We start from the raw sequence: 22,009 nt of genomic DNA, 5'->3' as shown, positions 1-22,009 counted from the left end.
ATGGGAGTTGTATTCCCCAAACATCTGGAGGGCCGAGTTTTCCTATGCTTGCTGTTTTGTGACATTTTTGTTGGTCATCATAAAGCAGTGGTTGGTTCTCAAACTATTTTTTCCCCTCTGGATCACGCTTTCAGAATAAAAAATTGCTCGCGCCCCACCAATTTATTTTTTTTAATTGATAAGAAATACTTTGGAAAACAAAAAGAAAACAATCCCTAGCAGTGCTTGGTTTATAACACAGGACACAACTGCTTTATAATACGGTCATAGGGACATCCAGCAAGTATAAAACAAGGCAGCTACACATAAGAACATGGATCATTCCCAAACACTTAATGTTCTTGCTCTCATCCTGAAAAGATATCTATCCATATTCTGCAAATAATATTAATAATAATTTTTTACTATACCACACTGAAATGTCTAAATGTTTATGAGATTGCCCTCGAATCTTTCTCACACACTTGCCATCTTCTTCCGCTACACCCTCTGAGAACCACCGTCATAAAGAGACTTTGGGGTTTCCCACCCACCAGCCTGCAAATAATGAGTGGCAGTTCAGCCCATAGTCTTACAGACTAACGTAAACCTACTTTATTCTCTAAGCTTATTTGGGGCCGCTCTGGACTGGTGTTTTATTACGGGTGTGTTCAAGAACTTGTTATTGACACAGTGATAGTGTGTTCAAGGCAGGTTCGCTCTGTATTTATTAAATTGTTGTTCCCCAATCCTATCACATGGTGGCTATTTCAGAAGGGCCAGAACAACTGCAGTCCACAAGGGTTCTATGATTTCAGCAGGAAGTAATGGGATGTGCACTGATGGGAGATGTGGATTGTGTTAGGTTACAAAGGCCTATAGACAGCTGGTGTTTCTACTGTTGATAAGATTCTCGAGGTTGTTGTTTTGTTAGGGAATGCATGAATGCTGTGTTGAACTCTGTACTTTTCTTATTCCAAGTTGGCTAAAAAGTGTTTTTGCACTAATAAATCCGAAAAGCAACAATGAAAAGAAAACATATGCTCCCTGGAGTACACTTTTTCTCATCATATATCCATTTCTACAGAAACCCTGTCTTTCTGTCAGTACTAACACCCACCATCATTTCCCAGTGCAAAAAAGGTAAAGGTAAAGGACCTCTGGACGATTAAGTCCAGTCAAAGGCATCTATGGGGTTGTGGTGCTCATCTCGCTTTCAGGCTGAGGGAGCCGGCGTTTGTCCACAGACAGCTTTCTGGGTCATGTGGCCAGCATGACTAAACCGCTTCTGGCGCAACAAAAGCCAGAACATGTGGCAACGCTGTTTACCTTCCCACCGCAGTGGTACCTATTTATCTACTTGCACTGGCGTGCTTTTGAACTGTTAGGTTGGCAGGAGCTGGCACAGAGCAATGGGAGCTCACCCTGTTGCATGGATTCGAACTGCCAACCTTCTGATTGGCAAGCTCAAGAAGCTCAGTGGTTTAGACCACAGTGCCACCCACGTCCTCAGTGCATGCCCTTCTTCAGCACCCCATATCTCACCTGTAATCTTCCAGGTAGCCGATTTGTTCTGCTAGGACGCTGGGTGTGCTGCGTGCCTCGCCCCAGAAAGGGATGCCATCCAGCGTTTGCGCTACTGCCTCTGCCTGGCGGCGTGTGTTCCGCACCACGGCCACCAGCTCAGTTCGTGGGGACAGCGTCTCCTCCAGCTGGGTCAGCTCCCCCCGTACGGTCGCCGAAAGCAGCTCCACCGTCTCAGACACCTGTGGGTAGGAAAGAGGAGAGTCGCAAAGCGAGGTGTAGGCAAGGAGGAGAAGCCATATGCGCCACATGGCATCGTGTGGCGTGCAGGGCCTTGGCACAGATTCGTACACCAGACGCCCGTGGCAAACGCGGCGCATTGTGTCCCATGTGCGCCTGTTCACACCGGACCCGAGTGCCAAGCTGCGCTTCGAGAACAGGCTGTCCTTACATCAGCGACAGAATGACTTAACCACAGGGTTAGTCCTGGAGATTGGCTCCCATCTTGCCAGCACTGCAGAACCTTTTCTGCGCTATAGTGGGGGTTGGCGGGGTCAGGCTCTGTGACCTGGATTATGCAAATCAAACGTATTTGCTGAGATGTGTTCATTTCCTTCTTTGCACAGCCAAAGGGAAGAGGACATTTGAAAGTTTATCAATGGCTATGAGGTGCAATATGGAGGAATGCCTTTCCGCGTTCAGAGGCGAGACTCCCACTGGTTGCATCACACCAAGGGGGCCATTCGGTGAGCAGCGAAGACAGAGCGTTGGATTAGATGGACTCGCACCCTTGGCTTGCCAGATGCCATGACCTTGCCTTCCCCATAGTGGGAGGGAATTCAGTGTCGTGCTGTTCTAATGTTTTTTTCGGTGCCTGTATTGTTGCTTACCCAGTAGAACCACCTCCTAACCCCACACACTATTCTGGGGGTTCTCACAACCTCCCAGAGCCAATCTGAGGCATGTGTGTGTGTGTGTCAGTGTGCAGGGAGAAGGGGAGGGAAAGCCATGCTGTGCCAGCCAAAGTCCTTGTGTGGGCTTCCAGTAGCAGGATGAGTTTGTTCAATCTGAACCAGTAAGTTTCCCCACACCTGCTGGAGGCTGTTCTATTAGGGCCAATGGGCTAGTGCCCCACCAACGTCATCTCAGCCAGCCCCCACTGCCTGCCTTCTTCCTCAAAAGCAGCCCATAGGCTGGCGGACTGGCTGCCGCCCTTCCTGTTCCTCACTCTCCGTTCTGTCATTGTAGAACTTAACAGGAAGGAGGACGAGTTGGCTCTGCCTGTCCTTGGCTCTGGCGCCACCTACTGTTGGCCTCCCTGCCTTCTGCCCTACCAGTCCCAATAGACACTACCCATCACTGCCTGTGCCACACATGGCATTCTCATTCCACTCACCTGCATCACCAATATGCTACAGGTGTTCACCTTTAACACCAAGCGCACTAGGCCTGCCCTTCCAATTTCCCTACAGGCTCTGCTGCTGACATCTCTGCATGCTGAGCAGGCAGGTCTGAAGTGGGATCTCTTCACACATTGGGCTGGATGTGCTTAGATATCTCCTATGCAAACTGGAGCCCTGATCATTCAGGGTTCTCGTTCATCTGTAGGATTGTAAGTGGGTAATAGCTGAATACTGAGAAATCTCCCCTTTGGACCTTCTGTTCAGGGTGCTAAGTTTCCGGGGTGTAGCCAGAAAGCACAGGGCTGGCTTGCAAACCCTGATTCCTCCCTACACATGCTCTGATAACGTGTGGAGGTGAATGCCTAGACACGGCTTAGCACTTGCGACAATCTTAGCCGCCGTGCGCCATCATATTAGGGGCACTTGCAACATGTCGGACGCATGCTGTGCGCATTTCCCTGGAGGGAAGAGGCATGAGTCAAATACCAGCGATCTAGCCACGGGTTGCTTACAGCCAATTTCAACCTATGGTTCTTCTCTGCAAGTGGAGCACAGGTTAAAAGCGTATTCAGGGGTAAACTGACCATATAAACAAGTGCATGGGGTTTCCCCGCTCGTTCGCTCACGCACTCACCAGAGCATCGATGGAGCTTAGTGTGTGGTTGGTGTTCAGCAGCGAGTATGTGACCTGGTACACCCCATCGTTGGTCTCGCTGTTTCCATAGAAACCGATGCCAATCCCAGCACTGTGTTGGGGGTGGAGAGAGGCAGAGAAATGGATCAGCATGCATGCAGGGTTTGCAGCTGGCATAACCCCGTTCCCAGAACAAGGGGAGGGTGTCCCTTAAATCCTGCATGGCCCCTTATCTGTGCTGCTCATGCCTGTTTATACCGGGATATAAGAAGCAGAAAGTCCCAGCTGAATGAGGCCAATCCCCCATCGAGTGCAGCATCCCATTCTCACAGCCTCCAAGCAGATGTCTATGGGGACAGGTCCTGCACAGCCCCCTAACACTATGTAACATGGAGCTAGAGTGGCTATGTGTCCTACTTCACAGAGGACAGTTCTCTATGTGACGTACAGAGCCCAGTTTAAAGAAGAACAGCCCTAAGGAGGCGAATGCAGGAAGGGCCCTTGAAGTTGGCCGCCAACAGTTAAGCACCTGCCAGAAGAGGCTCCAAACAGCCCCCAGCTCAGATAGTTTCCCACACTCTTTGATTCAGAGCTTGTGCATTAAACTGGAAATGCAGAAAGCAGGTGTCTCGTCTGCTTCACCTATGCTATATTCCGGCTCCAAAGAGGTGTTGATCATTGCACAGTCTTTGAAGGGGGGCCTACCACAGGGCTTCTCTCAGACCCAGAGAAGGGAGGGAGGTGGGAGCCTGGAATCCTGGGACCCAGCTGACAGTGCACTGAACACAACATAGCAGGAGGCGAAGGTGGGGCTTTCCAAAGCAGGCTGCCGCTCTCTCCCTTTTGCAATCGCTTGCAACGTAGCCTCAGCATCCCGTGCCAGGCCCACCGCTGCCATGATCTGTGGCGAGGGTGGGCAAGGACGGGCAAGGGAACCCAGCGGACATGTGTGGATGGTAACAGGCACCTGTGGACTGGGGGGGGGCAGGTGCATATTGGATGTGCACTCATCCAGCCCGTCCTTGCAAACGGACAGGGCAGGAACAAGGAGGGATCCTCCTGCAGGCACAATGGAGGGAATCTTTGCCAAAGGAAGGAAGGAAGGAAGGAAGGAAGGAAGGAAGGAAGGAAGAAGGAGTTGCATCAGGAGAAGTGCTAGTGCAGACGGGAAGAGCAGGAAGGGACAAGCGCAAAGATGCATTGGGGGAGCAGCATCAAGCCAGGGAGGAAAACGTCTAAGCTCCTTATGGCAACTGGCTGGGGATTGGGAAGGGATTTGCAAAGAGAGGGAACAAGTGAGTGTGAAAGGAACGGTGCACAAGAGAGACCCCGCTATCTCCCCCCCCTCCCTCCCTCGTCCTGGATTGGGCCACCTATCTGTGCCTGGCTCCTGACAACCGCATTTGCCCACCCCCTGGCTCGCTTCTTAACTGTAATTATGAGCATGCCGGGTGGGTAATTACAGTCTTTCTGGTAATGACACAGGCGTGCGCAGAACAGCTGCAACCAAAATGTATGGGGATTAGCACAAGAGGGACCAAAAATACCGGTGGTGGTTCTTCCTTCAGTCAGAACTGCCCTTCTCCGCACATTCATCCACCTGAGCCACACTCTGAGGGGCAGTTTGCCCGAGTTCATAGACGGCTAGTTTTTGTTCTTAACTGGTGATTTTTTTCCTAGGCTAGGGGTTTCTTGTTTGTTTGTATTTTAGTATTTTATCCAGGTTTCCCAGGATTATGTGCAGGATTGGTGATGAATCAGACTAGATGAATGCACAACTCCTGCTCTTCTTCCATTTATCTCTCACAACCTGCCTCCCTTTCCACCTGCTGCTCGACCCCAGCATCCATAAATGCCACTAATTCAGTGATGCTATGCTGACATTACATGCACATGTGCTTGTCAATAGACACTTTTTCTGATCCCCCATAGCAAGGGTGGGGAACCTGGAGCTCTCCAGATGTTGCCAGACTCCAATTCCCACCAACCCCACTCAATGGTAGGAGATTATGGGAGTTGTAGTCCAGCAACATCTGGAAGGCCTCCTTGTGATTTGAACCTATTTGTTCATGCCGACTAGAGGGGCTCCATCATCACCCCTTGCAATCACAACAGTACAATGGTATCTCAGGTTACATACGCTTCAGGTTACAGACTCTGCTAACCCAGAAATAGTGCTTCAGGTTAAGAACTTTGCTTCAGGATGAGAACAGAAATCGTGCTCTGGCGGTGCGGCGGCAGCAGGAGGCCCCATTAGCTAAAGTGGTGCTTCAGGTTAAGAACAGTTTCAGGTTAAGAACGGACCTCCGGATCGAATTAATTACTTAACCTGAGGTACTACTGTATATGGCTGTGTTATGCCTTTAAACCACCTTCGAAGCATATCCTTCCACTCAAAAGAATTCTGGGCCCTGTAGTTTATCCCTCATGGTGTTGCAATTCCCAGAAACCCTTAGCAAACTACAGTGACCAGTATTCTTTGAAGGAAACATTGTGCTTCAAATGTGCTTTCAAGGTCTAGTGTGTACATGTTGATGCAACCCAGAATTGCATTTATCCTTTTAGCTGCTGTACCGTTGTTACATCAGTGTTTGAATTATGGGGAGGGGGGTGATAGGCAAGTTCTTTGCACCCCCTTCCCAAATTTGGCCAGATCATTGGTCCCTCATAACCATAGCTATCAACTTTTCCCTTTTCTTGTGAGGAATCCTATTCAGAATAAGGGAATTTCCCTTAAAAAAAGGGAAGAAGCTGACAGCTATGCTCATAACCCTACTAAAAATAGTAGCAAAAGGAGCTTTTTGCAATAGGAAAGAGGGAGATAGGTCAGGCCTGTCCTCCCTTTGAGTCAACATTGAGTTACGCTCCGTGGGCTGAGTGGGAATCAATCCTTTTCAGGGAAGATCACTCTGGCAGGAGTTTGGCTCCACACTGAACTCACTCAAGCAACCTCTCAACTAGTCACCTCATCTGTCTGAGTGTCCGGGCCCTTATATCCATTCCTGGCCAGCTCTGAGGATCCAAGGCTGGCGCCAGGGCCGCGATCCTACCTTTGCACGGGGCGCCCAAGGAGGTTGTGGGCATGCCCGCGAGGGAAATCTCAGTTGGCATGCCGGGCCTGAGCTCTCCCCCAAATCCTGGAGCCAGCACTGCATTCACAGATCCACCTGCTTCACACCCCAGCCCCCAGCCATTCTTCCTTTCTCTCTCCCTTCATTCACCCCTCCATTCACGTACCCACCCAACTCTCACACAGGTCTTTGCCCACCCCCATCTTTCCCTCTTTCAGTCACACCAGGCCCTCTCTTTCTCTTTCTCCCTAAATCTCATTTCTATGGCAACCACCTCCCTCCTCTCCTCGCCTTGCAGGGCAGGGGAGAGGCAGCACCATTCTCATGATAATAGAGCTTTTTCATTAGATGGGAGGCAGTTCCCAAACTGAAGGGTGAGGGGATAAAAAAACCAAAAAACCATGGTGGTGGGGGGGGGGAGAGTATTCTTGGCTCTAATCCCACCCCCTCCGCAGACCCTCTCTATCTACCCCTCTCTTCCCAAAGGAGTCGGGAGTCTTGGTTCCCACCCTACCCTTCCCTAAACTCTCCAGAGCGCATTCCAGTGGGACAAGAAAAAAGAATCTTGATATCTGGGCCTCAAGAGTCTCAAAATCTCCATGTCTGGGAGATTGGTCAATTACCTGTTCTGGATAGGTTTGCACTCTCTCTGATGGAGCAACTTTGTAGCTTAGGGGGACTCCCTGATCCATCTTTGTCACCGGAGGCTCAAATGAACTCTGTGGCTAGAAGAGCCAGCTTTGGTTGTGGCACCAGCTGTGACCATTCGTGGACCAGGATAGCCTGATGACAGTGGTCCATGCATGGGTAACCTCTCAGCTTGATTACTGAATGGTGCTTTCTGTAAGGCTGCCCTTGTCTCTGGTCTGGAAGCTGCAGCCAGTGCAGGAATGCAGCACCCAGATGGCTCAAACTTGGGCCCAAAACATCTTAATGTTGACACCGGGAAAGGTCCCGGAACAGATCAACAGTCTGTCTGTGAGCACTTAGAAGAGGATGCTGTGATTACTAAGACCCAGCATGGGTTTCTCAAATACAAGTCATGCTAGACAAGCCTCTCTCATTTCAGGGGAATGCTTCAGTAAAGCTTTTGACCAAGTCCCTCATGGTGTTGTTATTTGTTTGGGGCGTTAAGCTGTAGGCCGTCTCCTCTGATGCCAGGATCCAGCAAGTGTTAAAAGCTCATCAAGCCATCTAACTCCTGGAAGAGCCAAGCTAACTTCCTGGTGAGGTGATGGGGGATTAATCTTCCATCGAGGCAACCAAGAGGCATGGTCTGGGTTCAAGGACAATGTTCTAACCAGAAAAACCCTCAAGGAGGGTATGAATTAGGGCTGGTGAGGGGTGTGGCCTGTAGGGGGAAGAGTTTGGCTTGGGGAGAGTCAGATAGAGAGGGCTGAGTTTGCACCCCACCCCCAGCCAGAGGTTCCCACCACAATTCTGGATGGATAGCCAAGATAGATAGCTCCATTAGGGTTTGGTGGCGAGATTGTTCTGCCTTTGGGACAGTGATGCTGACTAGACGCCTGTTTGATTTGCAGTTGCTGCTGGTGCCTTACTCTGTTCTCCCAAACCACTCATCTCCTCCTCCTGACCCTCGGCCCTCTTCCTGTTTCCGTCCACTAGAACTCTCTCCCACTCCAGAGGACCCAGTCAGTCGTCTTGGCACTTCATTTGGATGAGCAAATGACCATTTACTGCTCCAGGCGGGTTTCCGTGCAGAGGATGGGTGGCATCTGGCTGCTGGAGCCCCCGCGCCTATCCGTCTGGAAGGGTTATTTCTCCCTGGGCTAGATGAATAAAGGTCCTCATGCTAAAAATATCTCCTAGCCACCCGCTCTTTTGATGCTCTCCAAAGAGCAAAGGGATCGCATAGGTTACCCTTTCGCGCAGTGTGGGGTGAGACGGACAGTTCTGTGAAATGTAGTCTTAGTTCAGAGATAGCAGGGATTGAATGTGGCTGTCTCTGCAACCACAGCCTTAAACTGTTTTTTCCCCCTCCCTCTTCGCCTCAGGGTTGGAACAAGTTCTCTGCAGCTCTATGATTCTGTTTTTGGATGCTTAAAAATCTGTGCTGCAAAGTGAATTGGAAGACCAGCATAGAGGGGCAAGAGGAGATGGGTTTCCTAAGACTATCCCACTTACACTTTTTTTTTAATGCTAGAAACTTCCCTCCCCACAAGTTGTTGCTGCTGTTGTTGTTTGGTTGTTATTGTTGTTTTACCCCTGTATTGAGAAAAGATGCAGGTATCCCAAACTTTTTCTGAGCGGGGTAAAAGTAGCTGGAAAAGGAGAGACTTTTCGTCTTCAGGAATCAGTCTTGTGCTTCAAATTGCAGCCTCGGCAGCTTCGTTGTATTTAAAAGAAAAACAACAAAAACAAATAACAGGAAATATAAGATCACAGGAATGTTGTTGTTGTTGTTTGCTGTTGTTCTGCCCATCTGACTGGGCTGCTCCAGCCACTTTGGGTGGCTACCAACAAAATATAAAAAACCATAAGGTAAAGGTAAAGGGACCCCTGACCATTAGGTCCAGTCGTGGCCAACTCTGGGGTTGCGGCGCTCATCTCGCTTTATTGGCCGAGGGAGCTGGTTGCCAGCATGACTAAGCCACTTCCGGCGAACCAGAGTAGTGCACGGAAACGCCGTTTCCCTTCCTGCCGGAGCGGTACCTATTTATCTACTTGCATTTTGATGTGCTTTCGAACTGCTAGGTTGGCAGGAGCAGGGACCGAGCAACGGGAGCTCACCCTGTCGCGGGGATTCGAACCGCCGACCTTCTGATCGGCAAGTCCTAGGCTCTGTGGTTTAACCCACAGCGCCACCCGCGTTCCATTAAAAACCATAAAATGAAACAATTAACAACAACAACAACAACAACAACAAGCTGCCTTAAACTGAGTCAGGCCATTGCTCTATCTAGCTCATTATTGCCTATACTGACTGGCAGAAGCTCTCTGGGGTTTCAGTCCAAGGTCTCTCCCAGCCCCATCTGCAGGTGCCTGGGATGGAAACCTGGGACATTCAAGGCGCAAAGCAGATGTCCTAACGCTGAGCTACAGTCCTCCCCCAACATGTTCTAAAGCTACACAGAATGTACAGTTCTGTCTTCAGTGAACTCTGGGAACGATCAGTGTTGGCCCAAGACACTTTTCTGCTTGACGCAGAGCTCAGGTGCCCCCCTACTGCCAACACTTTTTAAAAGTCTTGCTGTTCCACTCGGAACCAACCTCTGAATTCACCTACAACCCCACATATGATATAATGCAGGCATAGGCAAACTCGGCCCTCCAGATGTTTTTGGGACTACAACTCCCATCACCCCTGACCACTGGTCCTGTTAGCTAGGGATGATGGGAGTTGTAGTCCCAAAACATCTGGAGGGCCTATGCCTGGTGTAATGTGAAGCAGGTCACTTGCCCTGCTTCATGGCAGGGCTGCATCTTGACAATGGAAAGGTCAGGGAGAAGCATCTGCAGTAAGACAGTCCCTAGCGCTCTGACCAACCCGCAACTCCCAGCACTCCTTTCTGGAAGCTGCCATAGTTAAACGGGTATAAAAGAGATGTCTGCAGTGTAAACCTGTCCCCTAGGAAATGCTAAGAAGCCTGCTTGAGTGTCTAAGAAAGAGTAAGAAACATTCGGGGTGAGGAGCTAGTAATATTCTAGCAATAGGAAAGTGTAATGTTCTAAACGTTGTAGCCTAACATGTGAGATAAGGAACCCGAGGCCATGGCCATATTACCAAATAGGCAGAGCAGGCACCGGTCTATGGGCCCCACAACTTTTAGGGGGCCCATGACAACGGATCAAAATAATATTGATTTGATCTTGAAAGAAAATTACAACCAAGTATTAGGAGATAATTTGCAAGGGCTCCCCTCCACCAAGATTCTGACTGCCTAGGGACCTCCACAGGGTTTAATGATGGTGGACTCCAACTCCCATCAGCCCCAACCAGCATGGCCAGTGGTCTGGGATGATGGGAGTTGGAGTCCAGCACCATCTAGAAAACCACCAGTTTGCAAATCCTGTTCTAACAAACACCAATGTGCTAATTAAAAGCAGGGTACTACAAATATGTCCTACACAGGGATCTCTAAACATAGGATTAAAATCCTCTGCAGCTTTCTAGAAGGGGGGGGGGGAGGGGAGCAAACGGAACCAGCATGTGTTATTTCTGATTACAGGCCAATTATAATCCACTAACTAATTGCGCTTTGAATGACAAGAATGAAACAGATACTGCTTCATCAAGAGGGAATTACTAACCACGTAGTTATGCTTCTGCAGACGGAACTAGTAATAATCATAGAAACCCCACAATGAGGGGGATGGTAATGGAGGAATAATAAGGGGGTAACAAAGATGTAGTGAAGACCACCAAAAAGGGGAATTAGAAAAATTCATGGAAGATAAGGCTATCAATGGCAGCTGAGCATGATGGCTATGCGTGGCCTCCAGCATCAGAGACACCCTGCGCCTGAATACCAGTTTCTGGGGATCACAAATGCGAGAGCACTATTGCATGTTTCCTGCTTTCCCTGGGCATCCCATGGGCCACTGTGAGAATGGAATGTTAGGCTAAATAGGCCTGATTCGAGTAGGGCCCCTCCTATGTATCTAGAAAGGGCGTAGTAAGTTCTGGTTAGAACTGCCTACTAACGTAGTAATTGCATTCAGGCAAGTTCTAGCAATAACCTAGCAACGAAAAGGTTCTAGTAACAAGAGACGAACAATTTTTTAACAGCAAAGGAGTTCGTTACAGAGAACACTGCAATGTTGGTCTGTTTCTGTTGCTACTCGTACAGGCATCGAGCGTCGACGCTACACAAAGTACTAAGGATCTACTATATAATCTGCTAATGAGAGGGAATCCGTCATGTTTCGGTAACAAATTTGAGCTAGTACAAAGTGCTGTGGCTGGTTTTGACCAGAGCCAGTTATTTGGATGAAGCAGTTCTGGGCTTATGGCAGCTTCACAGGCTACCAGTCTGTTTCCAAGCACAATTCAAAGTGCAGATTGCAGCCTTTATAGCTCTAAATCAAGGCATTGGGAACCACAGGCCCTGAGGCCACACTCCTTTCTAGGCCATACATATCACTGGCCCAGCTTTGCACCCTCCTCCACTTGTTTTTTGCCTGGCTGGACTGTGTCCTTGACCTTTGATAATGCTCTTTTCTTTTTTGGTATGTATGGAGTGTTAATTTTGGACTGCCTTTTGCTGATTGCTGCATATTGTCTTGTTTTGTATTTGTTTTGTTTTTAAAACTAATAAAGCATTAAAAAAAAAGATAATGCTCTTGGTTGCCTGGCTGAAGGATAGGGAGCAGGGTGTAAGTGCGGTTGAAAACTAGCCTGCTGTGCAAAGGTAAAATTTGCTTTCCTTGCTCTGCCTACATTTGCTCACCGCTGGTGGGTGGCCCCCAGGAGGTTTCCTAGCAGGGAATGTGGCCCTCAGGCTTACAAGGCTTTCCAGCCCTGCTCTAAATGGTTTAAGGGTTGCTCTGCCACCTACAGAAATGCATTCTGTCATCTGTAGTGCAATTGGTTCAACTCTTCCTGCTCAGGGTTCCCTCAACCCATTTCCATCTCCAAACAGGCCCAAGACAGTGCCTCTTAAGTAGACTATATATATGCATGCAGACAAACAAACAAACAAACAAACAAACAAACAAACAAACACTTTGCTTTCAGTGGTCTTGGGGTGACTTTGTGTCTAATCTACTGAGAAGAAGAAGAAGAAGAGTTTGGATTTGATATCCCGCTTTATCACTACCCTAAGGAGTCTCAAGGGACGCGGGTGGCGCTGTGGGTAAAAGCCTCAGCGCCTAGGGCTTGCCGATCAAAAGGTCGGCGGTTCGAATCCCCGCAGCGGGGTGCGCTCCCGTTGCTCGGTCCCAGCGCCTGCCAACCTAGCAGTTCGAAAGCACCCCCGGGTGCAAGTAAATAAATAGGGACCGCTTACTGGCGGGAAGGTAAACGGCGTTTCCGTGTGCTGCGCTGGCTCGCCAGATGCAGCTTGTCACACTGGCCACGTGACCCGGAAGTGTCTCCAGACAGCGCTGGCCCCCGGCCTCTTAAGTGAGATGGGCGCACAACCCTAGAGTCTGTCAAGACTGGCCCGTACGGGCAGGGGTACCTTTACCTTTACCTTTAAGGAGTCTCAAAGCGGCTAACATTCTCCTTTCCTTTCCTCTGTGAGGTGAGTGGGGCTGAGAGACTTCAGAGAAGTGTGACTGAGCCTAGAAGCAGGCAGTTGGGAGGTATCTAAGGCCCATTTAGAAAAGTCATGTGTCCCTATATTACAGAGGACAGTCCTCTTTAAACTCTACCATCTATTGGAAAGAGTTCTCCATCTGAAAAGCTGTCCGGTCCAAATTCAGCTTAAAAAGCCATAAGAAGAGGGGGAGAGCAGGAGCGGCTTTGAAGTTGTCCATCAGCACTTAGCACAGGGGTCAGCAAACTTTTTCAGCAGGGGGCCGGTCCACTGTCCCTCAGAACTTTGGGGGGGGGACTATATTTTTGGGGGGAAATGAACGAATTCCTATGCCCCACAAATAACCCAGAGAAACATTTTAAATAAAAAGACACATTCCACTCATGTAAAAACACACTGATTCCCGAACTGTCCGTGGGCCGGATTTAGAAGGCGATTGGGATGGATCTGGCCCCTGGGCCTTAGTTTGCCTACCCATGACTTAACACTTGGACAGCAGACTCAACCGCCAACACAGGCCTCCTCTTCAAGAGTCTTGCCCACTAGGATGAGGTGCATCGTATTTCTGTTGAAATTATAATAACCACGTCTAAACTGGCACAGATACATCTATATCAGCACATGCAAATCCGATGCAAATCCGATCCCCCATTTTCCCCAGTGATGCATTTTTTGCTTTTTGGCAGTGAATAAATGGCCACCTGATCTCTCCTGGTGTGAGAATAGCACTTTTGACACAGGCCAACCACCCCATAGAACAGGACTACAGCCACAAGGGACAAGCTTGGAAGCAGCAAGTTCCATTCCAATTAAAAAAAAAGGAAATCATTTCTATGTGAATGTTTTTGAGGTGTGGTATATAGCTCGCATATCTTAGTACAGGCTGCTATTCAGATAGCTCCCGCAGCTTGCTTGCACAACTAACTATCCTAAGATAACCCCTGAACTTACACCAACCTCAAGCAGCTTGTTTACATGTCCAAGAGGAGAATCAGATTCTGAAGTGAGTTGGGGAAAAAAGAAGTTAACAACCCCCAGCCAGCATATGGGCGTCTTAATGCCAATATTACACTCTTCCAATTTATTTTTAAATGAAAAGCGGCCATGGGAAGCTGTCAGTTTCGAGTGGAAAAAACGGCAGCAGAGGGAGGAAGGCTGCTTAACTCTTTCCTCCCCTCTGCTTTTTCAAATCAAAATTACTTCCCCCAATCTGTTTTTCTACCTTGGGAGAGCTTATATATATTTCCTCTGTGGGCTGCAGGCAAATTTGAGTGCAAAAACAATCAGAGGAGAATTGGTTACTCACAGTTTCTCCCCTACTGTTTGTCTGCTCACAGTTGCGGATTCCCATGGCTTTTCATTTTAAAAATAATAACCAAAAATCGGGAGACTTGTTGCGCTCTGCTTCTGTTTAATGTCTAGCTTGACCTTCCATCACACATCCTTAAGCTAACTGTCCAGGGTTGCTCACACAAGTAACAGAGTTTCTCATCAGCACTGCAAACCCGGCATAGCTGAGAAGACACCCTTGCTGTGACCACACACCAGAGTTGAGATGCTTGCTACCCTGGAGCAAACCATTACTTGTGAATGAACCAAGACAGGCGGCACTGTGGTAGTTAGTCCTTGTTCTTCACAATAAACACCTGAGGGAAAGGACACCGCCCTCTTAAGACAACATTCCTTTAATACTTGCATTGGTGGAAGTATTTTGGAAGGAAGAATTTCAGCAAGGGCAGCTTTTTTTTTTCCTGTCAGGAGAAACAACAGGAAAAACTGCCCTTGTTGAAATTCTTCCTTCCACTACACAACTGTTAAAGGAGCCTCTTCCCTGCATTACACCTGGCAATCTCATAATTAATATCCTCGCCCTGTCTTGAACCCATGACCCCAGGCTGTCGCTCATGATGGTTAAGTAACGTCCCTAGCACGGTGGGGGCCACAAAATGCCATTAGCATAAATGGTGCGGCCTGTATGTAAAGCATGGGCCTTTCTTTAAGGCCGAAGCCAGCACTTAGCAACCCCTTAGCAACAGCTTTTGTTCCTCGCGCCATGGGCCGATCCCAAGTCCATTGTTGGGCCTCTGTGCGGTTGGGAGGATTTGGAGCGATTGTGTGGTGGGGCAGGGTCTCTTTAAGCACTCTTCCCCCATGCTCCCCCACCTACCCCAATTGGGGCCAAGGACACAGAGGAGCCATTATTCCCGCCATGAATGGGTACAGTCTTGGCATGAATGGGAGCCTTATTTTTTTTGTGGTTGCTGGGCTCGTTCCCAAAGCGGCTGGGAATGAACCCCGATGCGACCCTTGTCAAATCAGGACAGGGATGGGGTGTTCTTGGGAAGAGAAGGTACGGGGAGGGGAGGAAAGGAGCTGGTTTTCCCTAATGAGAAAATGGGGAACATGTATTGGCGCAGATTTGCTCCAGCGTTTGGGTTCCGGTAGAAAGAGGAGAGCGTGTATAGAGACAGAGGAAGCTGCTGCCTTATGCTGAATGCATCTAGGTCAGGATTCCCTGCACTGACTTTAAGATGCCATCCCTGGAGACGTCAGGTATCCTGACAAGAGCTGGTCTGGGGACCCCGAGTAGCCAGCTGCTGAGGAGGGGTGGCACAGTGACAAAAGGGCTGCGTGTTTGGTGTTCTGGAGAGAGGCTGCCTGTCTGCCTTCATTGGCTGAGGGTACAGTGGTACCTCGGGTTAAGAACTTAATTCGTTCTGGAGGTCCGTTCTGAAACTGTTCTTAACCTGAGGTACCACTTTAGCTAATGGGACCTCCTGCTGCCACTGCACTGCCGCCACACGATTTTTTTCTCATCCTGAAGCAAAGTTCTTAACCTGAGGTACTATTTCTGGGTTAGCGGAGTCTGTAACCTGAAGCATCTGTAACCTGAAGCGTCTGTAACACGAGGTACCACTGTACTGGAAACTGCTGCCTGAGACTACACATTTCCAACTATTTCTGTTCTGCAGCCTAATTCATGCATAACACTAAGCCAAGCTACAGCTTAGTGAGGATGAGGAAGAGTGTTGGTGCACATTTAGAAAAAAACATTTGCTCCTCCTCCAGTACTGCTACTGTCACACTACCGGGTGCTAATGGTTTGGCTTGATGTTTGGTCCATACATGGGCTCCTCGTTTGCTTTCCTCCAAACAAACCACAAACCGTAACTAAGTTTCCTTCTTGGCTTCCTGCTCCCAGTTTGCTTGTGGGAGACAAACCCTGAGCCTAGGTTCAGACTTATCACTAAACCAAACCACAGCTTAGCTCCCAGTAGCTTGGATGGGGCAGAGGGAAGCAGCCACAATTTTCTCTCTATGTTTATTCATCCACACCTAGCCATAGTTTAGCTTTGTATTACATGCAGACCAAGCCAGCGTGTACTACTAATTGTCTTATTATGATCATGCACCAAAATTTTACAGGGGGAGAGAAACAGCTGTACTGTGTGCAGGCACTCATCCTCTGTAACATCAAGATGGTTCTATTGTCCTTCGCTTCATCACTGAACTGCCTTTTGATGGCACTAAAGGTAAAAAAAACATTAACTAGGACTCCCCCAGATTTGCCATGGGGAATATTCTAAGAGGCAGAGGTAACAGAGCCCTACAATAGGCCTCATTGTCAATGTGAAAGTTCTAATTAGTTTTGGATCTGCAGAATGGCTCATTTTTCTGTATCTGCCAAGCTCCTTGAAGTTCATTTTTGAGTGAGAAATCTAGGAATCATAGGGCACTTTTGCTGATCTCACTTGTCTGGGCCAGTCATCCAACAGCCTCTGAACTTAAAAGAACTTGACACTGTCAGTTTAATAAAGGCTTTGTAAATTTTGTGATGTATGTGCGCGTGTGTGTCGTCTAAGGGGAAAAGTCATACCCAACATGTTTCTAGGGGGAGGAGAATGAAAAGATCAAGGACATTCTTGTTACTAATATTGTAAAGATTGGTTTGGAGACCATGTAGTGCACACAGACATCCGTCTGTCCATACTGAGTGTTAGTCACTGCATATACGAGAGAGACAGAGAGAGAGAGAGAGAGACAGAGACAGAGAGAGAGACAGAGATGCACATCATTGTCAATTTAAAATGAGGAAATGAGGGTGGAGAAAGAATTTTAAGCACAAGGGTACTTTTAGTTTAGAGTTTCTAGGTTTGCTGAAGAAGGCTGGGGTCTTGTGGATCAAAAAAGGAGCTTAAAACAGAGGAGGGGAAAGGAAGGAACCATGCTAGAGAAAGGGAACAAGATCTAAAAGGCTGCAGAAATGGAAGGAAGAGAGAACTGGGAGCCAGGATTTCTTAAAGTTGGATGTTCTGAGAGCCAAACTGACATGCGGCATCATTGAGCAGTGTCCCAACAGCCCCTACACACACACACACACACACACACACACACGAAATTCACCTTAAGGTCTCCCACAGCACCTGTCATTTGGTCCCAACTGATCCTATTTATGAGCTTTAGTTGCTATGTGTCCTGCTGTCTGTCCTTGGCAAAGCACCCTATTTATCTTGAACATGTTCCATGTTTGGGGGACATGTCTGAGATGCATATGTACAACGTTGTGGTTGTATGCACATACATGTACTCTAGTTATGCAGGTTTCAGGCCTCTGATGGTTAAATATCGGAGTGGGGAACAGATGCCTCCCTACTTTGAGCATCCATGCCACATGCAAGTCAAGGCACATACTTGGACGAGAAATGGCAACTGCACTACTTTCTGTTCCATCTGCTGGTGCCTAGTTAGTAAATGCTGCTGAACGTGTTTGAGTTGCTACTTTTCTATAATAAGTACAACCAGATCCATTTGGAGCTTAAACATTCTGCTAAGACATCCTTAAGCTTTCCAAAAAGGAAACCGTCATGATTATTCTACCAGCGCACACCCTCCTTCGGAAACCAGTGTAGAATATGCTATTGCATGGTAAATGAATGAATGCAGTGTACAGCAGGCAGGGGGCACTTTCTTTAACAGGCTGTGCTAGTGACAAGCTCTCAGGTAGTGACATTTGATGTGGGAATAAGCAAGAACAACAGGAGAACTAGCAGATTCTCCTTTCTTTAAAGGAACCCAAGGGAAAAATGAGATACACCACTGAACAGCTCCATACGCACCATAGGTTTAAAGCATGTTCTTTCCCCCAACCCCTCAAGAAACCTGGGAGCTGTAGTTTAAGGCTACTGGGAACTATAGTTCTGTGAAGCGTAAGCTACAGTGCCTAGGATTCTTTGGGTGGGTGGGTGATGTGTTTTAAAAGCTTGGTGTGTACACAGATACTGTCATCACTCTTGCTAGGATTCCGGTAGGTTATTCACTTTGGGATTTATTTATTTTTAAGTGAAGTATGTATGTTTAGTCATCGAAACATTAATTCAGTGCTGTTTATTTGCTTGTTTTAAAGCACAGTCAATTTAATCAGTGTGGTGCGTGCAGTGGTCAGAATGCTGGACTAGGACCCATGAAGACCAAGGCTCAGATCACCACTCAGCGATGAAGTTCACTGGGTGACTTTGGGCTATGTCCAGCCTCAGCCTTAACCTACCTCACAGGCTTGTTGTGAGGATAAAATTGAGGGCAGGGAGAACTGTGCATGCCACGTTGAGCTCCTTGGAGATAAGGTGGGATATAAATATTATAATAAATAAATAAAATTGATAAGGCATTGCAAACCTGCTCCGTGGATGTGGGGGGATGTGTATGAGAAGAGTAGATTTGTGACGTCACAGTACTGGCCAGTAGGTGCTGTTCACAGCCAGCTTTGGCTGCAAATTCACAAAAAACGAGAGTGACTCTGTAGAGGTGTTTCATATGGACAGAACACAGCTAGTGTGGTTGTAGAGCTCTTCCACAGCTCAAACACTGTTATGTCGTATACACCCTAACTGTTATAGGTACACAATCCTCCTAATTCTCATCTGTGAAATGTTGGGAGGGTATGCTTTTCCTGGCCTCTGGCGAAGAGGATTTCTGCCTTTGAGAGAGGGGAACGATGATGGTGTGTTTCAAATCCTGCACATTATGGCGGAGTCCGGGAGTGTGTGTGTGTGTGTGTGTACGCTCTAGGGGTAGGGTAATGACGGCAGAGACAACTGTTGTTGCCAGGGCTGTGTGTGTGTGTGTGTGTGTGTGTTGCAAGAGTTCAGGGCTTGGAATAACAAACAGACAAAGGGGCCTGGCGAGGCTGTGACGGGACAGAGAGAATGGGACACAATTTCCTATTCTCCCCGTGGAACAAGAGACCCATTGTGACTTCAGTTTGGGGGGGGGAAAGGGGGTGGAGATGATGAGGGGGCGAATGGGCATCTAGTGTGAGAGACGACAGGAGCGAACCGTCAGAGGCCTGAAAGAAGCAGGGAATGCAATAATATTCCAGTGTTAAGGTCTGGATGGGAGCGCAGGCTTTTCAGCCTTTCCTTTGTAGGCTCACGGGGGGGGGGGGAGGGGGACGTAGAATGGGACTGGAGTTCTTTCCCTTCTAGAAGACTCTAGCTCAGATCTCAGGTTGTTTACCTCAGGTTAAACACCGAGGGACTGAACAAAGCAGGCCACAACACACCGAGAGATCATACGTGTAATGCCAATGACTTTACAAGGAATTCTAGAACTCTGGTTTATGAAGGGTATTGGGAATTGTAGTTCTGTGAGCGATAAACTACCCCAAGGAAGAAGTAAAGCTACCGGGTTCTGCTGCCAGGTGTCTTGTTTAAGGTCCCTGGCGCCTTATGTTTCGCTCTGCCCTTTCCCCCTTCTGTAAGGAGTACCATTTCTATCCTGGAGGACTGACAAGCTTTCGGGGGGGGGGGGATAGGAGTCTCCCTTTACCAGCAGACGATAACAGCCGCCACACAGCTCCAGGTGACACAGCAAACCCTTTGCGTCTTGCTTTCCTCGTCATCTTCATTGCTGCAGCAGCAGAAGCGGATCAGGTAGACACAGATGAGAACTAGGCTGATGGCAAAGCACAGGCCTGAGACGCTAGCCAGAAACAGCAATGCCTGGAGCAAGAGCAGAGACGAGAAAAAGAAGTGAAAGGAATGGGGCGGCTGATCTTTGGCCTGTAGTTTATCAACACGTCTGGGGAAACAGGACAATCTGTGTCGTCGTCATCAAACATGAACTGCACAACCCTCCTTCCTTTGCCAAGTTTCTAGGCCTCATGAATGAGAAGATGTGTTTAAGAGGCGGTATACAGAGGGCACAGTAGTTATGCCTCCCTGCATAGCCTTCAAATCATGCCATTTGCTTGCAAACACTTTCTATCCTACTATCGTAATGTTGCTTTTGCCCTCTTCCTATATACCGTATTTTTCACTCTATAGGACGCACTTTTCCCCCCACCAGAAATTAAGGGGAAATGTGTGTGCATCCTATGGAGCGAATGCAGGCTCCTTGGCTTCAGTGATAGCAAGGCAAAGCCTCCGAAGCGCAGAGGGAGAGCTCCCCCCCGCGCTCCGGAGGCTTCACGTTGTTTTCGCTGAAGCCGCCTGAAGCCCCCGGAGTGTAGCGGGAACTCCCGCTGCACTCCGGGGGCTTCAGGCAGCTATCCGCAAGCCTTCAGAGCGCAGCAGGAGTTCTCGCTGCACTCGGAAGGCTTGCGGACAGCCGCCTGAAGCCTGGAGAGTGAGAGGGGTCTGTGCACACCGATCCCTCTTGCTCTCCAGGCTTCACTTCGCTGGAGAGGTGCTGCACAGTTTTCCCTCTCTGCGCAGTGCCCCTTCAGCGAAGCAGGAGGAGCATTGGAAGGGGCTCTGTTTCTCCTGCCGCTTCACTGAAGGGGCGCTGAGCAGAGACGGGGAGAATTTTTTTTTCCTTGTTCTCCCCCTCCTATGGTCCAGTGCGTCCTATAGGTACCTCCTCACTGCAAACAAACAAACCCTGCAAAACATGCTTCTTTCCTTCCATGGAGTTTGTTGGGGCAACTTTTGCCTCTTTCTTTTTGGAAAGGAGAAAAAACAAAATAATAATAATATTTTGAGGCTGTTGAATATCCAACTTTGCAGAAAAAATGGGGGGGCAATCCTCCCCCTCTGCTTTGCTTCAGTGTGGATTTTATTGCTTACATATGAAGCTGTCTGCATTTTATGCTTGTCCCGTTGTTAGCTGCCTTGGGGTTTTCTTTCAGAAACGAAAGGTGAGCCATGAATATCAAAAATGCATTAAAAGGCCCGCCACAGCCAGAGCCTCAAATCTTTCAGGAAACATGAAAGGACTTCCACTCCAGGAAAACATTCAGTGAATTTTTATGAGCTGCAGACTTCTGGAGGTCTATATATCTGTGTGTGATCTTTTGGGGTTTGGCGAAGTGCTTTTGAATTCTAGTTTTGTGTTTCTTGTGGTTTTTTTATGCTTAATTGTGTTGTTGATTCTTCTTCTTTTTTTAAAAAAAGAAGAAGATTGAAAGCCACTTGGAGCTATTTGGTAAAGTGGGATATAAATTAAATACTGAATCTACTGCAATCTCAATTCTGCAGGAACAGGGTCTAGAATCCCTCCTTCGAAACCTGATTTCCCTGGGCAGGCTTTCATACCACACCATTCTTCAGTCCTCATAGCCCACTTTCTGTAAGCTAAATTACATATAAGTATCTGTTGTATACAAGTCATTGAGGTACAGTATATACTGTTGAAATAAGTGCATATTGTCTCCTTGCTTACGATTTTGTCCATCCCCCTCCGTCCTCCACTGTCTCCCTTCGCCCGTGGGCCTCCCGATGTTGTTGAACTACAATTCCCACCATCCCTGCCTACTGACCATGCTTGCAGGAGCTGGTCATGGGGAGTGATAGTTCAGCAACATATTGAGGTTCCCCACACCTGTTTGAGATCATAAGCTCCTTAAAGCTCTTGTGCATTGCAAAACACTATGCACACTGAAGATAAAATGAGAAGAAACATGAAAACTACTACAATCCTATGTGCACATGTACCTGGCATTAAGCCCAATTAAACATGCTTGCGCTTCTTTCAGAGCAGACTTGCACAAAATCAAGCTTTCTGTGCAAACTTGCATGCCGTGCAGCTTCATCAGCGCTCAGGATTTGAGAATTTGGAAGCACAAAGGCTGGCATGTGTTATTTTTTTACTGACACAGAAAATGAAGAGTTGGGCACTGGGCCTACCTACAGAATCCCACCACACAAATACCGAAGAATGAAATTTGCACGCATCTTTAAG

General features: G+C 48.2%; 1 protein-coding gene and 2 long non-coding RNA genes across 4 annotated transcripts in view; 1 reads left to right on the top strand and 2 right to left on the bottom strand.

Moving 5' to 3' along the window:
* The window catches only part of LOC308460234, a 204,987-nt gene that overhangs the window by 97,325 nt on the left and 85,653 nt on the right, over positions 1 to 22,009 (bottom strand). The window lies entirely within an intron of this gene.
* Positions 1 to 22,009, bottom strand: part of TTYH1 (tweety family member 1) — a 65,644-nt gene that overhangs the window by 21,606 nt on the left and 22,029 nt on the right. For both annotated transcript variants that reach the window (XM_080976213.1, XM_080976214.1), the window contains exons 2-4: positions 19,658 to 19,830; positions 3,541 to 3,652; positions 1,525 to 1,745 (exon numbers count right to left, since the gene is read on the bottom strand). In XM_080976213.1, the coding sequence (XP_080832339.1) occupies positions 1,525 to 1,745; positions 3,541 to 3,652; positions 19,658 to 19,830 (506 nt within the window). The remainder of the gene's footprint in view (positions 1 to 1,524; positions 1,746 to 3,540; positions 3,653 to 19,657; positions 19,831 to 22,009) is intronic.
* LOC308460238 lies at positions 15,713 to 21,106 on the top strand. The gene is made up of 3 exons (XR_013978516.1): positions 15,713 to 16,365; positions 18,237 to 18,453; positions 20,958 to 21,106. It is a non-coding gene; the product is annotated as an uncharacterized lncRNA (long non-coding RNA).

Source organism: Podarcis pityusensis (assembly GCF_964106645.2).
Source record: "Podarcis pityusensis genome assembly, chromosome: 13".
In the NCBI taxonomy this organism is placed as follows: Eukaryota; Metazoa; Chordata; class Lepidosauria; order Squamata; family Lacertidae; genus Podarcis; species Podarcis pityusensis.
The sequence above is the reverse complement of the archived record's forward strand: the minus strand, read 5'-3'. Positions and strand labels throughout refer to the sequence as shown.